The sequence below is a fragment of the Staurois parvus genome, unplaced genomic scaffold (assembly GCF_062004578.1).
Source record: "Staurois parvus isolate SC_StPar_1 unplaced genomic scaffold, SC_StPar_1.0 ptg000013l, whole genome shotgun sequence".
In the NCBI taxonomy this organism is placed as follows: Eukaryota; Metazoa; Chordata; class Amphibia; order Anura; family Ranidae; genus Staurois; species Staurois parvus.
In genome coordinates this window covers 12,720,674-12,744,824 of record NW_028317809.1, presented here as the reverse complement: position 1 = coordinate 12,744,824, position 24,151 = coordinate 12,720,674, and the positions used below count along the sequence as shown (strand labels likewise).

The window sequence follows — 24,151 nt, the reverse complement described above, 5'->3', positions numbered from 1 at the left end:
TAAAAATAGTATAAGTGAATAAATTCTCCACTCTCTATGAATCTTGTAACACCTATACAGCTTCCAAATTAAAAAAACCAACGATGTCCTGAAGAAAAGGGACAAAATATCCAGATAATCATTGTGCAAAAATCTTTATTAATCCTAAAAGCATATAAAAAAAAAAGCACACATATTCATGTGATTTTCCTATGATCAATAGGAAATACTTCACTTCTATACAGGGATGCACACACTGCTTACAATAATGATATGCACGTGGCCTCCAGTGTGCTATGAAGTCACAAGCTCCCAACTCCACCTAATGTGTTTGGTCCAATGATCTTCATCATGACTCCTGACAAAGCTGATTGAACAATCACACCAATCGATCGTTAAATCCATATTGACTTTGAGGGTTGTTAATTTCATAAAAAGCAATCACAAATTCAAATAGTGATGGAATCGTGCAAGCACCAGTCCTTTATTCTTTGAAACATATTTGCAAAAATACATTGGTGACCAACAACATTCAAAATTTTGTGAACTCCACATCTGACACCACCTTGTGCTTTCATTGTGAATCTGCTCACCTTGGAATTTACCTCGAATGAATGAAATGTCAGAATACACAACATATGATGTGAACAGAGAATGGCTGCATACTTCCACCCTTAATGAATACTGGGGTCTTGTCACAAATATACTCCAAGCCCATCCACAGGATATTCTTTTTCAGAAATTTTATTAGTACAAGTAAGTAAATTTAAGACATTAGCAAACAAGGAAATACACTCTCATTTCAATGTGTGCATTATATTTTCTGGGTTGTGAAAATTGGCGTTATCTGTTAGCATCACACTTGTGTTAGGAACATATATAAACAATACATTCCAAATAAAAATATTAAAAAAAAACTAGTCCCAGACAATTTGGGGAAAAATGTGCCTGTATGCGCCAAAACAGTTTAAATAAAGTGTATACAGTATATCCAGTATGTCTTTGTAGCAAAAGAACAAGACAGGAGGGAGACAAGCAAAAGAGAAAATAGGTGAGGTTAGATGGGGTTGCACCTTTGCAGACCAATCTGCGTTGGCTAAACAGAAAAATCTAGATGTAGAATTTCAGGGTTAGCGCAAGGTTCCAGCAAGGACAAAGTTCAGGGGGAAGATAATCTACCCAAGATTGTCAGACTTTCAGGTGTTGGGATATGATCCAACACTGTAGCCTCTATTTTATTTTGAATCATAGCTTGCATCATCCTTTGTTGCACCTCAAGGATGGAGAGGCTAGGTGTCTTCCAGGCTTTCACAATTGTTTGTTTTGAGGATGTGGTGACCTAGAAGAGAAGCTAAAACTGAGCTCTAGATAGGTCTTGAGGGCATCTATTCAAAATTTGAAAAATATCAGCCCAAAACTGGATAATTATAGGGCAGGACAACCAAATATACTGATTACCTGTGTTTGGACAGACCCTAAAACAACTAGGCGGGTACGACAGGCAGAATTTGCCAGCACCAGGTACCACCTGGTAAGGACTTTATAATTTGCCTCTAAGGCCTGTATATTTAGTAGTGGATGATTCTGTGGACAGAATATATCGGTCCAATCCCCAAAGTCCAGCGAAAGGTCTACACTACATTGGCAAAAGTATTGGGACGCCCCTGCAAATCATTGGATTCAGGTGTATAAAATCAAGCATCTAGGCATGCAGACTGCTTCTATAAACATTTGTGAAAGAATGGGTCGCTCTCAGTGATTCAAGCGTGGTACCGTGATAGGTTGCCACCTGTGCATTAAGTCCATCCCTGAAATTTCCTCGCTACTAAAAATTCCACGGTAAAATGGTAGTGGTATTATAAAGAAAGTGGAAGCAACTGGGAACAACAACTCAGCCATGAAGTGGTAGGCCACATAAAATGACAGAGCGGGGTCAGTGCATACTGAAGCGCAGAAGTCACCAACTGCAGAGTCAATAGCTAAAGACCTCCAAACTTCATGTAGCTTTCAGATTAGCACAACAACAGTGCATAGAGAGCTTCATGGAATGGGTTTCCATGGCCAAGTAGCTGCATCCAAGCCTTACATCACCAAGTGCAATGCAAAGCGTTGGGTGAATTATTGTAAAGCATGCTGCCACTGGACTCTAGAGCAGTGGAGACGTGTTTTCTGGAGTGACCAATTGCGCTTCTCTGTCTGGCAATCCGATGGACTTGTCTGGGTTTGGTGGTTGCCAGGAGAACTGTACTTACTTGACTGCATTGTGCCAAGTGTAGTGAAGGGGGGATTAAGGTGTGGGGTTGTTTGTAAGGGGTTGAGCTTAGCCCCTTAAATCCAGTCAAGGGAACTCCTAAAGGCATCAGCATACTAAGGCATTTTGGACAATTTCATGTTCCCAATTTTGTGGGAACAGTTTGGGGATAGCCCCTTCCTGTTCCAACATGACTGCGCACCAGTGCACAAAGCAACATCCATAGAGACATGGATGAGCGAGTTTGGGGTGGAGGAGCTTGACTGGCCTACACAGAGTCCCGACCCCAACCCAATAGAACACCTTTGGGATGAATTAGAGCAACATCAGTGCCTGACCTCACAAATGCGCTTCTGGAAGAATGGTCAAACATTTCCATAGACATCCTCCTAAACCTTGTGGACAGCCTTCCCAGAAGAGTTGAAGCTGTTATAGCTGCAAAGGGTGGCCAACTCAATATTGAACCCTACGGACTAAGACTAGGATGCCATTAACATTGATGTGCGTAGAAAGGCAGTGTTTCCTAATACTTTTGACAATATAGTGTAGGTTCGTGGTCTATCAAGTGGAATATGCTAGGCAATCATGAATTAGGTGGGGAACGTAGATGGCCGTACAGTTTGGAGGTCAGGCCTGGTGCACGGGGGGTCCAGTCGAAAGATTAGTTCAAACTGTGCAAGTGGAGTCAAGGATGAACTGCATTTATGTATGAAAAGTATAAATGAGAAATTTGAAGGTATCTAAATATCTCTGAGCTGGGAAGCTTGTAGTTTTCACATGAGGTTGGGAAAAAAAAAAAAAAAAGAGTACAGAGTGGTGGCTGTAACCAAGTGACACAAGAGGAAGAACTTCAAAAATTTCCACAAATGAAATAAAATGGCAGGTATGTGGGCAGCAGCCACAGGATAGTCAAGGAAAACGTATGTGCCTCTCCTCTGCTGTCAGTTCCAGCAATGTCTCCTCTATACTTCCGCCGAGGCGGATTTACTTAATGTGTCAATAATGGAGAGCATTTGTCGGAATGCCATAACTTGTGGCAGAGAATGAAAAATCGTCTGAAGCTTCAACTACGGTATGTGTTTTCTACGGGGGGGAGGAGCACTTTTTTGCCTCTGGAAACCAAATGTTCTTGGAGTTCTTAAAGTTTGCAGAAGAACTCATGGAATAAATGTGAAAGGTATGGAGATTTGCAAGTCCAGGATACAGGAGCTGCTATAACCCAGGCACTAACTATGTTCCTAGGCTGTGTCTCTGTAGGAGAAGGCAGCATACAAGGTGTGCATGTTTTCATCAGATGTGGCAAGTGGAAGTGTGTTAGCCTAGATGTGCATTGTAACTACGCCACCATCCTAAAACCAAGTGCAGGTTGGAAAAGACCAACAAATTTAAATTAAGCAGCAACACTTAAAGTAGTACTATAGGAAAACGGTTTTTGTTTTTTTTTCCCCATTTTGGATAGTGTAAGGGAGGGTTTTAAGCCCCGTCAGTTTATTTTTGCCATCAGTGTCCCATTGGGGAGAATTTCACTTCCTGTCCCCTAGTCAAAACAGGAAGTTTGAGAAAATCCCTGCAAATTAAGAAAATCTCTAGGGGATCCCCAGGTCACTAGACCTAGTGTCCCCTATTGGAAGATTTCCCCTCTTACTTTTCTGGGAACAACCAAATATTTGGGATTTTCTTCAACTTTCAATGATAACAGTAAACAGGATAGAGAGGGTGAATCTCCCTAGCTGGGGCACAGACAGCAATAAAAACTGACATGAATTCTAATCCATCTCTATCCAAAAAACCCTTTGCCTTTAATTGTAATTTAAGGTGCTGAAAGCTTTAGAGACAAGTACAATGGATATTAACACAATAAAGTGAGTAACTCCCCATTCCTGTGTTTGTATCCACATTAGGGGTTGTGTACAGCAATGAACCAGTCTAAACTGGACCTTACAGCACCTTGTCTCTAAACTACACCCACTGCAACAACCTGCCAAGGTGAGTGTGTAATGCAGGACCCAGTGCCTAAACAAAGTCTACAGTCCCCAAGGTAAGCAAGGGTTGCCGATCTGGAAACTGCTAGATAGCTCAGGCCAAAAAGCAGTCAGATCTTGACAGAAGCATCTAAAGAAAAATGCAATGGTTACAAAAAAATATCCAAAAGAAGAAGAGATCCATCACCTAAGGACACCTGCAAAACATTTGAGTCTCAGAGTGGGTGGGGTCATATCAGTGTACACTAGGCATGGCCTACTTATTTTTACCAATATATATTTTTTTAAATTACTGATGAATAAAAGTCTGATTTTAATACACTTTGTCACTAAATTTAAGGTGTTAGGAAAGTCTAAATGTGATTAATGGTATACAACTCTAGTTATTTATAATCTGTTTAATAATAAAGGCTTCTTGTGACTGTATGACCCACTGTCAATTAAGATCTCTCTGATAAGTCTTCGCTTTTCTCCTCTGATATCTGCAGAAAAAAAAATATATACACTGCATGAGTAAAATATTAATTATAAGCATCCACACATAGTATTCCTTAAAAGTGCTCTCTAATCTGTCCAAAAGATCATAGGAGCAAGAAAGCATGTGCCCTAACCAGATGCTCATTCTAGGAACATGGAGGTAATGGACACCTTAAAGCTGAACTCTGAGTATAAAATAATTTAAATATAATCCTCAGCAGCTACAATGGATAAAATATCAAAAAGTTGAGACTAGTTACAGGGAGCACCACTTTTATAAGTCAGTGTGCAAAAAGACATCATCGTGTGTACATTGGGAGCTGTGCAACTTGTGCTATTCTGACCACATGTGTTACCACGTCTGCTATTTTATCATGGACAGCAAGTTAGAACAAAGAGCAAATGTGAAATTCTGTGTGAAACTGGGCAAATCTGCCACAGAGACATTTGGAAAATTTAAGGAGATGCTGCAATGAGTAGTTTGAGGGGTTTTGAGTGGCAGTGCGTTAGCCTAGATGCACGTTGAGCTGAAAAACATAACTGAAAGATGACGAGAGATCAGGAAGACCTTCAACAAGCTCAACCCTTGAACATGCCCTCTTCCTAAAAATGTCCATGTCAGGACTTGTCATCACCTGGGTCACCTGCTGGTGGCACTGTGGTTCCCAGAGTCAAAGAGCGCAGTTCCAGTGGTCACCAGCGGGTGTCTCCGAGCAGCTGGGCTGTCCAAGTAATTAGGCTGCACCTGATGTGGGCTGCTGGGATGTATATAAGACCGCCTATAACTGAGGTTCAGTGCTTCTGTATTTCTCCTGCAAGCTGTGTCCCAGTCTGAGCCTGAACCTTGTTCCTGCGCCTGACCCTGAGACCTGTTCCTGTGACCTGCTCTCTGTACCCTGCTCTCCCAGTATCTTGCTCCCTGATCCTCTTGTTTCTGGTCTTAGTCCTGACCTTGCACTGCTTGTGTGCGCTCCCTGCATTTGTATATAGTTAGGTTATCATTTGGTTTGCTTCACGTTCACATTTATTTTATCACTTTACATTGTTATGGTTTAATGGTGTTGGTATTCTAAGAGTAATATTTATGTTAATTAACATTCATTTAACCTTAGCCTGCTTCCTGATTTCTTAAGGTGCAGCCTACTGATCTGGTCATCGTTCCTGGATGCCTGTGGTATCCCTGACAATTCAGCTCAAAGGTCACCGTTTTGACAACATTGCAGAGATCCAGAGATTTGCCCAGTTTCACACAGAATTTCACATTTGCTCTTTATTCTAACTTGCTGTCCATGGTGAAATAGCAGACATATAACAAAATAGGTGCAGCGCTGAAAATCAAGTAACAGATTGGATATATGATGAATCAATGGATAAAACAAAGTCACGTCACTAATGGTGACTAATAATAAATAAAATGAATGTCCCAAGGTATGAGAAGCCCACGTGAGGATCCAATGTAATCCTAAAAATAGGTGCGTGGAGGATCCAAAGTGGTAGATGAAATAAATGAGTAAATTGCGCACTCACCAGAAGTGCGTAAAAAAATACGCCTTTAAGATCAAGTCCTCCAAGTGCTTCAGAACTCATTGGACGCCGCTTCACAGTGCAGATGGACAATGACCCAAAGCATACTGCAAAAGCAACCAAAGAGTTTTTTAAGGGAAAGAAGTGGAATGTTATGCAATGGCCAAGTCAATCACCTGACCTGAATTCGATTGAGCATGCATTTCACTTGCTGAAGACAAAACTGAAGGGAAAATGCCCCAAGAACAAGCAGGAACTGAAAACAGTTGCAGTAGAGGCCTGGCAGGCAGAGCATCACCAGGGATGAAACCCAGCATCTGGTGATGTCTATGCGTTCCAGACTTCAGGCTGTAATTGACTGCAAAGGATTTGCAACCAAGTGTTAAAAAGTGAAAGTTTGATTTATGATTATTCTGTCCCATTACTTTTGGTCCCTTAACAAGTGGGAGGCACATATGCAAACTGTTGTAATTCCTACACCGTTCACCTGATTTGGATGTAAATACCCTCAAATTAAAGCTGACAGTCTGCAGTTAAAGCACATCTTGTTCGTTTCATTTCAAATCCATTGTGGTGGTGTATAGAGCCAAAAATGTTAGAATTGTGTCGATGTCCCAATATTTATGGACCTGACTGTATGTATTGTTTATAGAAGGAAAGCTCAGGCCAATCTCTGGCATAGATGACATCCTCCTCCCACCTGGCCATAAAAAGATTGGCCAGGCTGGGGGCAAATTTAGCCCCCATTGCAACGCCTTTAGTTTGCAGATTAAAAAGGGTGGTTAAACCAAACATAGTTTTTCGTCATCGCAAAATCTAAAAAAAGTAAAATAAATTCTTTTTGTGGGACAGACATGTCATTAAAATCATTTAAAAAGAATTGTACCGCGTCCATCCCATCAGAGTGTGCTATATTAGTGTACAGGGAGGTCACATCTGCAGTCACAAGAAATGTACAGGTATCTGTAGTCATTTTACTGATCTCCTGGAGTACCTGCTTTGTATCTTTTAGCTAAGTAACCAGCGGCTGTAGGAAATGGTCGATATATTCCCCGACTCTGCAACAGAGTGATCCTATGAGGCTGATGACTGGCCTACCGGGGGGGTTTGGGGGTTTTTTATGCATTTTAGGGAGGATATACATGACAGGAAACTTGGGTGCTGATGGACAGAGATAAAGTTTTTCTCTTTTGGTCAGAATATGCTTGTCATATCCTTGTTGAATAATCTTTTTCAGAGTTTTCTTATACAGTCCCAGGGGATTCTTAGATAAAGGTAAGTAAGTCTCTTTATCATCCAAAATCTTATTTACTTCCTTTATATAGTCTGATTTATTTAGGACTACTACTCCTCCCCCCTTGTCGGCCGGCCTTATCAACAGGTCCTTTCTTTCTAATAAGGATTCAATCACTTTTTTTATCTACTCAATGGTTTTATTTTCAAAGATTCTAAATCTTTGAAGACAGTATCCCGAAATGCGTTGATATACGTATTGGTTTGCGGAGAGGGATTAAACGTAGACGCATTTCTTAGATTGGAGTTAATAGTCGTAGTGTTATGTGTGTTTAGTACAGCTGTTCTATTATGGAAGTACTTTTTGAGGGATAGTTGCCTGACATACTTTCTAATGTCAATATATGTTTGGAACTTATTGAGTGATGTTTTTGGGGCAAATTTAAGGCCCTTCTTTAAAAGTTCAAGTTCTTGTGTGGTTAAAGATACTTTGCTCAGATTGAAGATACCTTCATCGTTTATGTTTTTCTGTTTTTGGGGTTTGTTGACCCTTTTACCTCCCCTTTTCCCTCTTCCATAGCACTTCTTTTTCGTGCTTGGTTTGACCCTAAATAGCAGACATGGCAACGCACATGGTCAGAATAGCACCAGTTGCACAGCTGCGGATGTACATAGGATGATGTATTTTGGCACACTGACTTATGAAGGTCGGTGCTTCCTGCGACTGTGCATGCAGCTTTGTACTGCCATGTGTTACAAAATTAGTCTCAAAACTTTTTGATACCACTTCGCACGTTGTGAGTACCAAATACCTTTGCAATCCCACATATAACCTTGTTAAAGTAGCAAGTAGAGAGAGCTGTGGAAAGGACCCAGCAGATCAACCTACTACAGGCTGCCTACAGAAAAACTATGGGGGGGGGGGGGGGATACAAGACCAGTTAACTCTACACAAGGAGAGAGAGCAGCAGTGACCAGTCTTTGTTACAGGAAGCTTATGCACAGAGAAAGTTTCACAGCGTATTACTGCACAGATCTGTAAGAAATATACAACACACACCAGGAATACACATGCCTCTTGTATTTAAACATCCTGGAGTTCAGCTTTAAAAAGTAACTCCACTTATGTAGAAAAAAGAAAAAAAATCCCCTCCTAAATGATCAATGTACATTACAAGGATTCTAACAAATGTAACAGATTCTACTTTTGTTACGGTGAAGAAACACAGTAGCACTTTGTTTCGCAAGACTGATCGTATAGTCATTCTGAATGGGAATCACTGGCTCATCATAATCATCTGACACACTTTGTGTTCTAATGAGGAAAGCTGCAAGGTCTGCATCTCTTTAGAGGTGAGCTCTGGTGAGTATCTCACCAAAATTTCCATTTCCATTACAAGTGTCTCAAAATCTGACTTGTATTTCAGTGCGAACTTCTAGTAAAATCATTGATTCAGTTACCCAAGTAGAAAATAACATTTTTGGAGGCATTTTGTATACTAACCATGTACAAAATGGCTCTAGGTTGTCACATTGCATTGAATTTTACAGAAAATTACAGTGCCACTGATTGAAAAGGAAACTTAATTTTTACTAAGATTAAATTACAGCATGGCTTGTGTAGCAACTGTATATGATTTTATTTTTTTAATTGCTATATTTCATTTCTTTTCTGCAAAAGTGGAATTACCCTTTAACTTTAGGTATGCCTTGGAGCCCCACTGCTGACCTACTATCCAAAGAGTTCATCAGTTGTCAACTGATCACTGAATAGTGGAGATGGCAGACGCTGAAGTTAGAGCTAAATTCGAGGGGTTAGTAAATGTACATATCCCTGAGAAGAAGCTCTGGGCATACCAACATTTGGTTGATCATGGAGCTAGTAGTGATGCCTTCTCTTAAGAAATACTATCTAGGTCTTTCAGTCCTAAAAAAATAGCACAGCCTATTGTAACATATCCACATCAGCATCTGTGCATGGCAACCAAACAGCTTATATCTTTTATTTAACCTCCCTGGAGGTATTCCCGAGTGTAGCTTGAGGTAAAGTTTCAGCACCACAAGCGGTAACCCCGAGCTACACTCAGGAATACCATGCGGCGCTGCTCCGGGATCTCTTCTTCACTTACCTTGTACTTCGCTCCCGCGATGTCCCTCCTGCAGCATCCCCGGCAATGTCCTTCGGCCGATGCCGGCATCTGTCTTCTGGGTTCTGTTCCCTGCGATGTCAGGACGTACGGGGTACGGAACTGGCGGGAAATTTAAAAATGTGAAAAAGTGACATTCACAAAATACACTAAAATCACATAGTAAAACATTACTGTATCAAACCATTTCACATACATTTTGTCCCTAGTGCTTTGTCCTGTGCCCTGCCTGCATTTTTACTGTTCTTTCTGCCTTAAAACAGAGAAATGTCCGTGGCGTCCAAAAAGCGTCCCTTTAGGTCAAAAGCGGTTTTAGACCAGCTAGAGAACAGCGATAAAAAATTAGAACTACTTGCAGAATTGAGTTATGATTCGTGGGGAAATTCGTCATCAGACACTGATTTTGCGACTTTGCTCAGTGATGTGCGAACTTGGCGCTATATTTCATATTTCAGTGTTTTTGGTTTTATTATATTATTTATTTAAATTTTTTATTATATTATTTTTTATGATTATTTATTAAATTATAATTTATGATTTCGTGTTTCAAATTTTATCATACCCGGGATGTTTACTAGACTCTTGTTCGGACAGATTTCAGTGAGTTATTCCTAAAAATTACAGCCTACAATAAAAAAACTACATATTTCCATGCAAAAAAATGTACTGCTTTGAGCACAGAAATACTGAAATAATCAGACCGCTAGGGAGGTTAACTAAACAAACTGAAGAATGACGCTGATTGGTTGCCATGCACAGCACCTCCAGATTGTGTCTGCTCCAGTTTTGAGAATTCCCCGCCTTAAACTGGGTACTCACAGATTGAAATTTAGCTGGTTCAGCAGGCACAGGCTGAATTTCAATCTGCATGTATTCCTCCTAGCTCGACAAAAGCTGATCATTAGATCGGCTTCTGTTGAACGGGACTTCTGTCCCAGAAGAGGGGAATTCTTGCGTCCACATTACCGACAGATAAAGAGGACTCTAAAAAAAACAAACAAACAAACAAAATAAAAAACAATACTGTACAAATTGTGGCAGAATATCAAAACACTACCACCACAATGAAAAGTTTACTTTATGGTGCCGCTCCAAGCTATGGATGGAAGAAAAAGGATCACCCCACCGGCAAGTGAGAAGAGAGGAGCATGAGTCCAAGCGATTCCAGTGTCAGCCAATACAAGGGATGGACACTGCTCAACTGACCCCAGGAGTCCAATGTTTGGGAATGGCCTCAGCCACCTCTTGGAGGGCATGGCCTGTACGGCAGCTGAGGCCATTCCTCAACATTGGACTCCTGGTGTCGATTGAGCAGCGTCCATCCCTTCACTACCACCACAATGAGACTTACCTATAGTTTGCACATTTGTTTTCTTATAAGCCCAAACTGAATGGAATAAGGAGTAAATGTCCATTCAAGATTGTTGCTTTATATGCAGGTGGCTACCGATGGCAACCACCTCTGATGGTCTCTTTTGTGGGAACCACCAAGGCAAACAGCCATTTTTACCTGTCTATCCTCTCATTAACCTTGTTCATTTTTTCAGCTGCTTTCTTTTTATCCTCCAACAAACGTGAAAGGAACTCTTCATGTTCCCTCTCAATACATCCAAGACGGTTCAGTAAGGTTTCAAGCTCCCCTCTCAGTCTTTGAGAATCTTCACAAAAGGAACTACAACATGGTATAAGAAAATAAGAACTAAGCTTTGACACAAACCATATAAAAAAAAAATTACACTTGCCTTCACATAATAGACTACAGATCTTGTTATATAACCAAATAAAATTTTTTTTTTCTTTACAATGAATCTTTCCTCAAAGAAATCATAAGAATACGGTGGGGGAGATTTACTAAAATTGGTGCACACAGAATCTGGTGCAGCTGTGCGCAGAAAGCAATCAATTTCTAGATTTTATAGCCTAACTGAACAAGCTGACATTAGAAGCTGATTGGCTACCATGCACCAGATTATGTGTGCTCCAGTTTTAGTAAATCTGCCCCAGTGCTATGTGCCAGGGTATACCCTGCAGGCATTTATGAAAATACAGACTTTCTGAAAGCAGAGGCATAGGAATGTTCTCTACTCATCTGCTATACTACCATATCAATTAAGAGATTGTTAAAACACCATGCATTGCTTTCTTGGATGTGAATGGGGGAAAGCTAGACTGTACTGCACTACCAAGAAATTGTGTTTACATTGGCACTTGTGAAAGCTATGGATCAGCTCTACAGTGATGTACAGGGTAAATAAAACTATCCCTTTTTGCTGTCTGCCTGCGGTTCTCTGCAGACAAAAAATAGCAGATTGTGTCTAGAAATCACTCAGCAATAAAATAAAATCCACCCATGAGATTGCTAATGTATTTTTAAAAATCTGCATACCAGTCTCCAGTCTTCTGAATGACTTTGCCATTGGACTTCTGGCTGGAGATCAATTTTTCTTCTTGTTGCTCCTATATAGCAAATTAAAGTGCTGATAAAATAGTACTGCAGTGCACACAGGCTGTTTTTATACATTTATTTAATAATTGTATGATGTATGTAATAAAAGTAAAAAAAAAAAAAAGTGCTATTCCCCCTCACAGTGAAATGATGCTCAGTGCAACCCAGAATAATGTATACAATACATAAAACATGTGAATAATTGCCTCTATATATATTAATCAATCAACATGAATAATTCTCTTTATAGTTTCCATTCAAAAAAATTAAAGTCCATCCAGTAGCTCTCAGTAAGCTTCATTCAACTGTGTGACAAGCCAAGCGATCCATTTCACCACCAATGCTTACCAGATCCCCATCAATTTATGCAAATCACATAACAAAATAGTTGAGGAAGGAGCAGACATCACCAGGGTCTTCTTTTTAATAATAAAGTATGATAATACACACTCAAAAAATAAAAATTCCTTCCATGGTGTAGTATATTTTAATAAAAGTAAAACTAATAAAGATAGAATTACACTGCCGTTTACATGTGCCACTTCAGGCATTGGAATAACTACATGGAGTGCATGCCAACTCGGGCTCGGGCACTCCACCTGTCTGAGTCGGCGTGTGTTCCACCGGAATCCAAATCACCGGAAGTGACGTACCAAAGGAAGCCAGGCCTCAATACATTTTGTGGAATCGTGTCATCAGGAAGCTTGGCCACTGCCATCTGTGAATGCCCTTTTATACCCTCAACAAGGAGGAAGATAATGCTCAATTATCATTTTACCCAATTTGTCCCGCTTATAGAGAATCATCATAATTGTCCTAGATTCCCCTTCATTGCAACCTATACACCCAACATGTATTTCCACTACCATCGATGTTATAATAATAAGCTGTCCTAAACAATTATCATCATCTACATTTGTTAATACAATATGTATTTTTCTTATGATAGTGCAATATATGTTTTGGCCACAAGATGGCATTTTTATTAATTCATGTTTCTTGGGTGCAATTATCATATTCCACCACTAGGGGGTATACGCAGTCAGACCCTTGTTATATTTTAAAAGCTGTAAAGTGTTACTAAACCCACAACAGTAAAATCAGTCTGTATATGCTGTAAAGCAGGCTTGTTATACTCACTGTGGAACCTAAGGGGTTAATCCTCTTCATTGTGTAAAAAGTCTGCTTGATCCTTTCTTCTCTGCCCCTCCTCTTGTTGAACTGACCACCTGATACACACCAAATACACACATACACATGCTCAGTTTGGTGTGTATTGCTAGAGAGGGTTTTTTTTTCTTTGGAGAGTGCATGTGATCAGCACAAGGCCAATCAGCACTGTCCAGACAGAGGGTCAAGGGGTTTCACATCCTCCTAGAGCAGAAAGAAAACTCCTCCTACAAGCTGTAACCTGCTCTGCTGAAGTCAGGAGTCCTTCAGCCTCATAGGGGGGAATGAAAACTCCTCTTACAAGCTTTACCAGTGCTCTGCTGGACACCGATAGTCACAAGACTGCTCTAACTGCTGATGAGAAAAGGTATTTAGCAGGGTGAATGCAGGGTCATGGGTTTAGTAACACTTTAACAGAAAAAGGTTTAATAGAATTGTATTATCTACATTCACACCTCTTACAGTATTTATTTATTACAGATATATATATATATATATAGTTAGTATATATTATGTATTCTTATTTATTATTAGGTTTTTGGGACCTCTGGTATGGGTATTGTATTAACAAATGTAGAAGATGATAATTGTTTAGGACAGCTTATTATTATAAGATTGATTGTAGTGGAAATACATGTTGGGTGTATAAGTTGCAATGAAGGGGAATCCAAGACACTTTGTTATGACGATTCTCTATAAGCGGGACGAACTGGGTAGATTGATTATTTTATTATTATTTTATTTCAGGTACTTATATAGCGCTGTCAATTTATGCAGCGCTTTACATATATATTGTACCCTCAAGGGGTGTACAATCTAAGGTTGATAATTGAGCATTATCTTCCTCCTTGTTGAGGGTATAAAAGGATATTCAAATATTGCAGTGACTGAGCTTCCTGATGGTGCGATTCCATGAAATGCATTGAGGCCTGGCTGCTCTCGTTACTTCTGGTCCCTTTTGTACATCACTTCTAGTGATTTGGATCCAGCCTATGGAACGCACACTGGCTCAGAAAGGTGGAGCTTAGTGGTTGGCATGCACTCCATGCGGTTATTGCAGTGCCTGAAGCGACACATGTAAATGTGAGTGTAATTCTATTTTATTCGTTTCACTTTTAATAAAATATACTACACCATGGAAGGAATTTTTTCTTTTTTGGAGTGTATGTATTTTCATACTTTATTATTAAAAAGAAGACCCTGGTGATGTCTGCTTCTTCCTCAACATTTTGGTTATGTGATATGCATGAATTGAAGGGGATCTGGTTAGCATTTAATCTTACCGCACATGGTGGTGAACTGGATTGATTGGCTTTTCACACACGTGTCAGGTACACAGTTGCGTGAAGCCTACTGAGAGCAACTGGATGGACTTTAATTTTTTGAATGGACACTATAAAGAAAATTATGTATATTGATTATTATATATAGAGGCAATTATCACATGTTTTATGTATTTATACATTTCTTTTGGGTTGCATTGAGCATCATTTCACTGTGGGGGGGATAGCGCCTTTTTTATTGATTTTATTTTTATATTTCAATGTTTTTTATTAATTTTAAATAGTATAAAACAAAGGCAACAAAACACGCCCACGCAGGGGCTAACAATTGCACATAAAAAAAAATAAAAAAAAATAGAAATAAACAGTGCTCTAACGCCAACAGAGCAAAAGGTGCGCCCACTCAGGGGCTCTCGATGGCACATAAATTACAAGAACATTAATATAACTCTGATTGTAACCCAAACTAAAAGTAGCTATCCACTGCCACACCAAAAACAAACAGAAAAAGAAAAGAAAGCAGGAGTACAAAGAAAAAAAAAAAATAACAAAACCAAAGAGCAGGGGTCCAAGAACGCCAATACCGAACACCATCACATCCCCAGACTAGCCGGGGGGAGCGTGGGAAAGGCATATTGCAACCACGGCTCCCATATTTTCAAAAATTTATGTTGGGAGTCGTTGCAGATACTCGACATCTGTTCATTGAGCATTATAGTGGTCATATGATCCCGCATTCCCTGAAGAGGGACAAATGGGATTGATTATTTTTTAAACATTGAGTATTTTTACACTATAAAGAGCTGCTTCCCATTTATTTAGTTTGAAGGTTCGGGACGGTGCCCCATTGTTTTATTCATTACGTATGTAATAAATGTATTGGGAAAAAAGCATTTCTCTGTGAACACTGCACGGGGTCTAATGTCTTGTGGGAAAATATTCAGTGTAGATTTGATTTCCATACAAGAAAAAAAAAAAAAAGAACTTTTGATGGCTGGATTATTAGAAAACAACTAAACTGAACTGAGTGGTTTTCCAGAGATGGAGGAGTCCATCAAAATGAGTAGCCAAAACACCTTAAGACATTATAACTATTAAGAATCTAAAGACCTTGAACATGAGTTGCTGTGACATTTAAAACATTATCTACTTTCTTGGCATGATTAGCTTCTTGAGGAACAAAGAAAAAACCCTTCACCTAACTATAAAAGAGGTGGGAGGATGATCTGCAGAAGACTTTACTTACTTTAGAATGAGAATATATTTTCAACCTTACATATAAATATTCAATAAATAGAAAAACCCAAGAATTAGAAAAAACAAAAACCAGAAAATTGAATGTTGTAAAGTCACCATATTTGTAGAGTCAATGCCAATGCCACAAGTGTACCTGGTTGATCATTTGCCCAGAACATGTGGATGAGGGGGTGGGGCCATGCCCTAGGAAGTCAACACATTTCATCCAGTAGCTGGACTTCTTCAGTATCTACATCAAGCCTGAAAGAAGTCTAGCTATTGGCATTAAAGGCCAAGTTCACCTTTGGAACATGTTACATGTTCCACCTGTGTTTAGGGTGGAACATGTAATATGTTCCAACTCTTGCCTCTTCTCCCCTCAATTCCCCCCTTCCCTGTGACAGGTAGCAGGGGATCTTCTCCCTGCACCCTCTGTCACAATTTAAACAGTGTGGCCTTGAAGAGCTCCGACCACACGGCTGTGTCATTCATTCACAGAGTTCTGTGAATAAATAAACTACAAGTATCATCTGCGACCGTGGCTGAAGGCTTGAGGTTCTCAATGAACTGTGAGGGCGCTGGTTTGCACTCTTGTAGTTCATTGATTTTTCCTGCAATGCAGTAACTGCCTGCCCATATCGTAGGTGTAGGCAGACAGTGTACTGAGAGTATGTCGGATCTTATAGGCATTGCAATGCTTTGCAGGCGCATATATACAGTATATATATATATATATATATATATATATATATATATATATATACTGATGCAAAGCATTGCAATGCCAAGATCCTACAGACTCTCAGTACACTGTCTGCCTACACCTATACATATCTATATAGAATTGCACATTTTTTTATCTGCAAAAAGATGTGCATGTAATAAGTGAACTTATTCTTTAAATATATATTATATACATATACACAGTTGTGCTTAAACGTTTGCATACCCTGGCAGAAATTGTGAAATTTTGGCATTGATATTGAAAATATGACTGATCATGCCAAAAAATGCTCTTTTATTGAAGGATGATGATCATATGAAGCCATTTATTATCAAATAGTTGTTTGGCTCCTTTTTAAATCATAATGATAACAGAAATCATCCAAATGGCCATGATCAAAAGTTTACATACCCTGGAATGTTTGGCCTTGGTACAGACACACAAGGTGACACACACGGGTTAAAATGCCAATTAGAGGTTAATGTCCCACATCTGTGGCTTTTTAAATTGCAATTAGTGTCAGTGTATAAATAGTCAACGAGTTTGTTAGCTCTTACGTGGAAGCACTGACCAGGCTAGATACTGAGCCACGGGGATCAGAAAAGAACTGTCAAAAGTCCTGCACAACAAAGTAATGGAACTTTATAAAGATGGAAAAAGGACAGAGAGAGAGGGAGTTATGAAATATTCCAGAACCATTCAGTCCATGCCAGAAGTGCCATGGGAAAACAATACACACAAATATGATGGAATAATGAAATATAAAAATTCTGTTTAAGATGGATAAAGGTGCCTTTTGTGATCACTGACTGCGAGTTACACATTTGGAGGCAGAGGATATGTCTAATAACGGTCTTGACTGTTTAGTTGCCATGCATGTTGGAAAATTTGGGATTTTCAGTGGAGATATACTTTAAGGAATTGGTACACGTGTGTACATCATTTGCTAATGACAGAATTTAAATGGAATTATAAATAGCACTTTATTTAAGTTATTCATTCCTTTGCAACCTGTATTTAGTTTCGGTATCCCAAAGCATCTTTTAGTACTTTACAGTGGAAGTCTGGTTGGGAAGGGGGGGGGGGCTGAGGGGTGGCTGGCTGGCTCTAGGTATAAATTGTGGAGCAACATTATTCGTTTTTTTTATGGAGAAGGAAGGATGTGTGTCTTGCTTTTTAGCATGCAAACTATTGATTCATACAATAAAAATATATTTGTTTATTTGGAATACTCAAAAGTGGTGCCCACGTCACTAATCCATGTCATGGCCCCAGTTTTGTGTGCTTTTTAAAATGTATGTTGTAAATCTGGCTACAAAAGCAAAGGCAATATTTGAGAATAGTATAAAACTATATTTTCTAAGTTCTGGTTAAATTTTTTGAAGTACTACCCAAAACTTATTTTTTACAGTGTCCCATATTAGTTTCCAATTTCAGTGTTCCTGCCGGGGAAATCCACAATCCACCTTCTCTATTGTCCTGGTGGCCATTATCTCAGGATAAAAAGATGGGAAATCCAAAATTTTGAGTTGTCACAGGAACAAGAGTGTGTCTATGAAACACTTAGGAAATCATAGGGCCCGTATCCTCGCCCACGCTATGAAAGGTACCAGGGGCATCTCATGGGGCTCCCTACTGACCCCGGGCCCTCGGGCAGTGCCTGAATGGTCAGTCCGCCCCTGCTTGTGCCAAAATTATTAAAGTATAGCTAAAGCCCCAATATTTCTTTTTAGTTTTGGCTAGAGTGGAGAAAAGTAAAAAACTGTCAAGTTTGTATTGCTGTCTGTATCTGTAGATTTCTGTGTCTTTATCCCCACTAGGGAGATTCACCCTCTTGGTTTGTCCTGGGTAATCTTGGCACCGGGAGAGCAGGTGAGGAAAAATCCAAATTTTGAGTTGTCACCTTAAAAAGGATAAGTTCACCTTTTAGACAAAAATAATAAATGCACATTTTTTGCAGGTAAAAAAATGTGCATTTATTATTTTTGTCTACAGGAGCCTGGAAAGCATTGCACCAGTGATCAGTAGATTGCTGATGTCATGCAGGTCTTTTGGAGATCTTCCAGAACATCTGCTTGCCATACGGGCTGTACGGTCAAGCAGATATTCTGACAGGAAGCTTTATTGAACTACCATGGCGCTCCACAGCACCGTGGTAGTTCATTGAAAACTACAAGCCAACAGCCACTAAGGCTGTTGGGACTTACATTTCATTAGTTCACGTAAGTCTGTGAATGACTGATGTGGCTGTGTGGGCGGAGCCTCGTATGGCCGTGTGTTTTTCAAATTTGACAGATAGTATGGGGAAAAGTCTAATTTGTGCATTAAAGTAGAATTCCATTCAAAACCTAACTACTCTCAAAATGCTCCCTCCTGTCTCCTAACACCTATTTTGACTAACCTGTGTAAAAAGATACTTACCAATTTTCAGGCTGTTCTGGTCACGTGATCTCCCAAGTCAGCCAGCGCCAGCTGCAGAGGAGAGGAGAGATTGCTCGACAATGGCTGGTAAAGCCTGGAATGGTAATTTCACCCATAGGCTCCTATGGCCTATTCGTTGTCAGCACTCCCTTCTCTTCCCTGCAGCCACCACTATCTGACAGAGGGGAGCTGAATCTCTTGATTAGAGTGGCCTGTAAATAAGTATAGAGATCTTTCTTACGTAGGTTATTCAGGATAGGTGTTAAGAAGGGGAGGGACATTTTTAAGATTAGTTAGGTTTTGCCTGAATTCTACTTTCATATGACCAAGGCAGAAGCATCTCATATGTATCACAAGCAAGATTTTCTTCCCTAAAGCAAAAGAACTTAAAACCAGTCACAAAGCTGCACAAATCTGTTGGAGCTGAGGATGAAAAAAGCATAAGCTGAGAATACTTTCACTGAAAACTGCAAGTCAAAATGATCAGTAGATCCAGATATACTGTTGAAAATTTCATATGTCAAATCATCATTTATTAGCCTCACCTTCTTCGAATGCAATTTGTAGTCTCTCTGGATAGTCTCTTCCTCTTGCTGATCTAGTAGCTTTATATCTGTTAACATTAAAAAGAATCAACAGTACTTTTGTAATCGCAGTATTTTTTCATATAATTATTGGCTGAGCCTGAAGGACTCCTGTCTTCTTTTACCGCAATTAACTATATAAAATACTTACAAATTAATTTGGCACAATGGTTAGAACTATACTGTTCAGCCTAAGGCTGTAGTCATATTATAACATTTTGGAACGTATGCCTATGTGCATTGTCACACCATACATAGAGCAGTCCATTCATTTCAGTGGGCTGCCTTATATGCTGAAAAGCAGCTTTATGCACCTCTTTGAGCATCACACTTGTGAATTGCACATTGTATGTAACTGCACATTTTGCCACGCAATAAAAGTGCACGTCTGTTTTGCTGAGTTTGGGGTGCCAATACAATGAATCCCACCGCAAGTGCAACATGCATTTTTTGCATTCCTGAAATGTAATAGTGTCAGAAGATGTCTAACTCTTCCAAATCAGACTTCCTCCTACAAACCTGTCCTGCCAATCCAGGGGGCTTAACAGGTAGGAGGGTGGAAGTTCAGTGATAAGTAATGCACATTTTAGAGGTCAGTAATATTGTAGAGTTCAGGGGTCAGTGGTAAGTAATGCAGAGATCAGGGGTCAGTGGTAAGTAATGCAGAGTTCAGGAGTCAGTAGTAAGTAATGCAGAGATCAGAGGTCAGTAGTAAGTCATGCAGAGATCAGAGGCCAGTAGTAAGTAATGCAGAGATCGGGGTCAGTAGTAAGTAATGCAGAGATCAGGGGTCAGTAGTACGTAATGCAGAATTCAGAGGTCAGTAGTAAGTAATGCAGAGATCAGAGGTCAGTAGTAAGTAATGCAGAGATCAGAGGTCAGTAGTAAGTCATGCAGAGATCAGAGGCCAGTAGTAAGTAATGCAGAGATCGGGGTCAGTAGTAAGTAATGCAGAGATCAGGGGTCAGTAGTACGTAATGCAGAATTCAGAGGTCAGTAGTAAGTAATGCAGAGATCAGAGGTCAGTAGTACGTAATGCAGAATTCAGAGGTCAGTAGTAAGTAATGCAGAGATCAGGGGTCAGTAGTAAGTAATGCAGAGATCAGAGGTCAGTAGTAAGTAATGCAGAGATCAGAGGTCAGTAGTAAGCAATGCAGAGATCAGAGGTCAGTAGTAAGTAATGCAGAGATCAGAGGTCAGTAGTAAGTAATGCAGAGATCAGGGGTCAGTAGTAAGTAATGCAGAATTCAGAGGTCAGTAGTAAGTAATGCAGAGATCAGGGGTCAGTAGTAAGTAATGCAGAGATCAGGGGCCAGTAGTAAGTAATGCAGAGATCGGGGTCAGTAGTAAGTAATGCAGAGATCAGGGGCCAGTAGTAAGTAATGCAGAGATCAGGGGCCAGTAGTAAGTAATGCAGAGATCAGGGGCCAGTAGTACGTAATGCAGAATTCAGAGGTCAGTAGTAAGTAATGCAGAATTCAGAGGTCAGTAGTAAGTAATGCAGAGATCAGGGGTCAGTAGTAAGTAATGCAGAGATCGGGGTCAGTAGTACGTAATGCAGAGATCAGGGGTCAGTAGTACGTAATGCAGAATTCAGAGGTCAGTAGTAAGTAATGCAGAGATCAGAGGTCAGTAGTAAGTAATGCAGAGATCAGGGGCCAGTAGTAAGTAATGCAGAGATCAGGGGCCAGTAGTAAGTAATGCAGAGATCAGGGGTCAGTAGTACGTAATGCAGAATTCAGAGGTCAGTAGTAAGTAATGCAGAATTCAGAGGTCAGTAGTAAGTAATGCAGAGATCAGGGGTCAGTAGTAAGTAATGCAGAGATCGGGGTCAGTAGTAAGTAATGCAGAGATCAGGGGTCAGTAGTACGTAATGCAGAATTCAGAGGTCAGTAGTAAGTAATGCAGAGATCAGAGGTCAGTAGTAAGTAATGCAGAGATCAGAGGTCAGTAGTAAGTAATGCAGAGTTCAGGGGTCAGTAGTAAGTAATGCAGAGTTCAGGGGTCAGTAGTAAGTAATGCAGAGTTCAGGGGTCAGTAGTAAGTCATGCAGAGTTCAGGGGTCAGTAGTAAGTAATGCAGAGTTCAGGGGTCAGTAGTAAGTAATGCAGAGAACAGGGGTGAGTAGTAAGTAATGCAGAGAACAGGGGTGAGTAGTAAGTAATGCAGAGATCAGGGGTCAGTAGTAAGTAATGCAGAGATCAGGGGTCAGTAGTAAGTAATGCAGAGATCAGGGGTCAGTAGTAAGTAATGCAGAGATCAGAGGTCAGTAGTAAGTAATGCAGAGATCAGAGGTCAGTAGTAAGTAATTCAGAGATCAGAGGCCAGTAGTAAGTAATGCAGAGATCAGGGGTCAGTAGTAAGTAATGCAGAGATCAGAGGTCAGTAGTAAGTAATGCAGAGATCAGGGGGTCAGTAGTAAGTAATGCAGAGATCGGGGTCAGTAGTAAGTAATGCAGAGATCGGGGTCAGTAGTAAGTAATGCAGAGATCAGGGGTCAGTAGTAAGTAATGCAGAGATCGGGGTCAGTAGTAAGTAATGCAGAGATCAGAGGTCAAGTGTGCATGAGCTCTTAAAACACAGCTACTTTATGGGGCTCAAACTACAATTCTCAGGAGCTTTGATGGCTGGATGAGCCATCCATCTTTGATTCTGTAGCTGCACTGCAACACAGTGTGGATGCTCCTCCCCACACACTTAGGTATGGAAGTACTGCCAGGAACTTTTTTTGCCAGGAACAGACCCCTAAAAATGGGGACTGTCTCCAGCAAAGGGTGACGTATGCAGGGTAGTATTTACCGCAAGGCGAACAAAGCGTTTGCCTAGGATGGCATTTTTCAGGGGGCGGCGCTGCCTCCTGGAAAAAGGGACACACTCGGCATGGGGACTAAGTGGGATCAGAGAGAGGCTACGGGCTGCTTGACGCTGTATGCGGAGCCTGACTCTCATTCCCGGGGATGTCCGGAGCTGTGATGGCAAGTCGCTCTCTCACCGGGGGCAGCGCAAAAACTAAATACATCACTTGACGTATTATAGCTATATGCTAGCAAAAATAGGTTAGTAATCCACACAGCAAATCTGAAGAAAGAACATCCATCCACCTAGGACATTAGCAAATAATCAGCAAACATGACCACTGATCCCTCAGTTCTCAGTCTGCACGGAGCAGAGAGCAGTGACTGTCAGTTATCACTCTCCTCCTCCTGTGGTCACTGGAGCACTGGGAAGGCACAGCTTCTGATCAGGCATCTGGGTGTATCTCGGCATTATTGTCAGGATCCTTCCAGAGTCTTGAGTGCCTATGCCACAAGGGGCAATAGCCCGCTGTCAGCTGACTCTGGATAACAGGTGAGCAAAAGTAAGTGCACGCCTGTGACTCACAAGAGATGGTTGAAAAAGCTTTGACCATATGTCTCATTTAAAAACTGAGGGATTAATATCACTTTAATTCCGGAGCTCCTCAATGGACAGGAAAGGAACATAACACTCCATTGGACCACACACTCTTCCCCCTTGGAGCCCTGATACTTTTTTTCCTTGTTTATGAATATAATGGAATTACAATACTGCAAGCATGTAAAGCAATAAAAATATATGCTCAATGGGAACACCCAGTCTCCCTTTAAGGCCTTGTTCACACTGGCATTAAGTTGCTCCCCAAAAGCCTAGCAAAGCAGCCTACCATGTGGACAGAGCTATTCACATTGGAAATAGCACTTTCGCATTGCATCTCTCTGCAGTGAAACCTACATGTCGAGTCTGGGAGCAGTTGAAGCTTGTCAACTCCTTCCTTTTAAGTCTATGGTAATGCGCTGTAAATGTACCTGTAGCGTTCACAGCATGTTTACGGCGCAGTTGACAAGTGTTTATCAAATATCAGGGAGGTGATAATTCACAAAAAAATATCCACAAAAAATTTATATAATTGTCCAATGTAAAATAAATCTTCACACATTCAATAAAGTGTCCAGTTCAAATCTCCAATCCAGATCCAGAATACCTCAAAAAAATAAAACTGAATATAGTGTATTACCTTCATATATTTCACACTATTTACACGTGTTTCACGCAAAAAAATCAATCAATAATCCCGTGTGCACTCAATTATCGTGAGAGAAAAAAAAATGTGTGTATATATATATATATATATATATATATATATATATATATATATTTTATATAAATCAATATATATCTATAAATAATAACAGATATTATTCACATTGAAACATAAATGCTCAAATAAATAATAAATGCACACAGCACTCTGTGAATTAAAAGTGAGTATCAACACAACAAATAAAGTGAACACTCCGTGACACTTCACACTAGTGGGATTAAATGCTATTACCCTCTCAAGATCACAACAAGCAAATCAAGATGTGAATAGTGTTGAAATATCAACTTCAATTCCGCATCACAGGTGAGGTGAACATTCGGTGATGCCACACACTAGTGGGATTCAAGGCAATTACCCTCTCTCTGCATCAACCAGCATTTCAGGGTATGTTAACATGTCAGCTTCCACCCTGCGGGTATGCCTTTAACCATTTCCCCAATTCCTCATGAAGGCAAAGAAGATACCATCAGTGGAGCATAAAGAAAACCAGTAGATTGTTAGTAAAATCTTACATTAAAACTTGGAAAATCCGTCCATCTGTCCCAGCAGTTCACAAAACAGAAAATCCAGTAAA

At 40.2% G+C, this 24,151-nt stretch overlaps 1 protein-coding gene across 1 annotated transcript in view; it reads right to left on the bottom strand.

Annotated features, from left to right (window-relative positions):
• Positions 1–447: 447 nt before the first annotated feature.
• Positions 448–24,151, bottom strand: part of LOC149473618 (uncharacterized) — a 30,830-nt gene continuing 7,126 nt past the window's right edge. Inside the window, exons 2-5 of the mRNA XM_089674994.1 lie at positions 19,419–19,486; positions 11,980–12,050; positions 11,104–11,265; positions 448–4,694 (exon numbers count right to left, since the gene is read on the bottom strand). Of these exons, the coding sequence (XP_089531120.1) occupies positions 4,649–4,694; positions 11,104–11,265; positions 11,980–12,050; positions 19,419–19,486 (347 nt within the window). The 3' untranslated portion in view covers positions 448–4,648. The remainder of the gene's footprint in view (positions 4,695–11,103; positions 11,266–11,979; positions 12,051–19,418; positions 19,487–24,151) is intronic.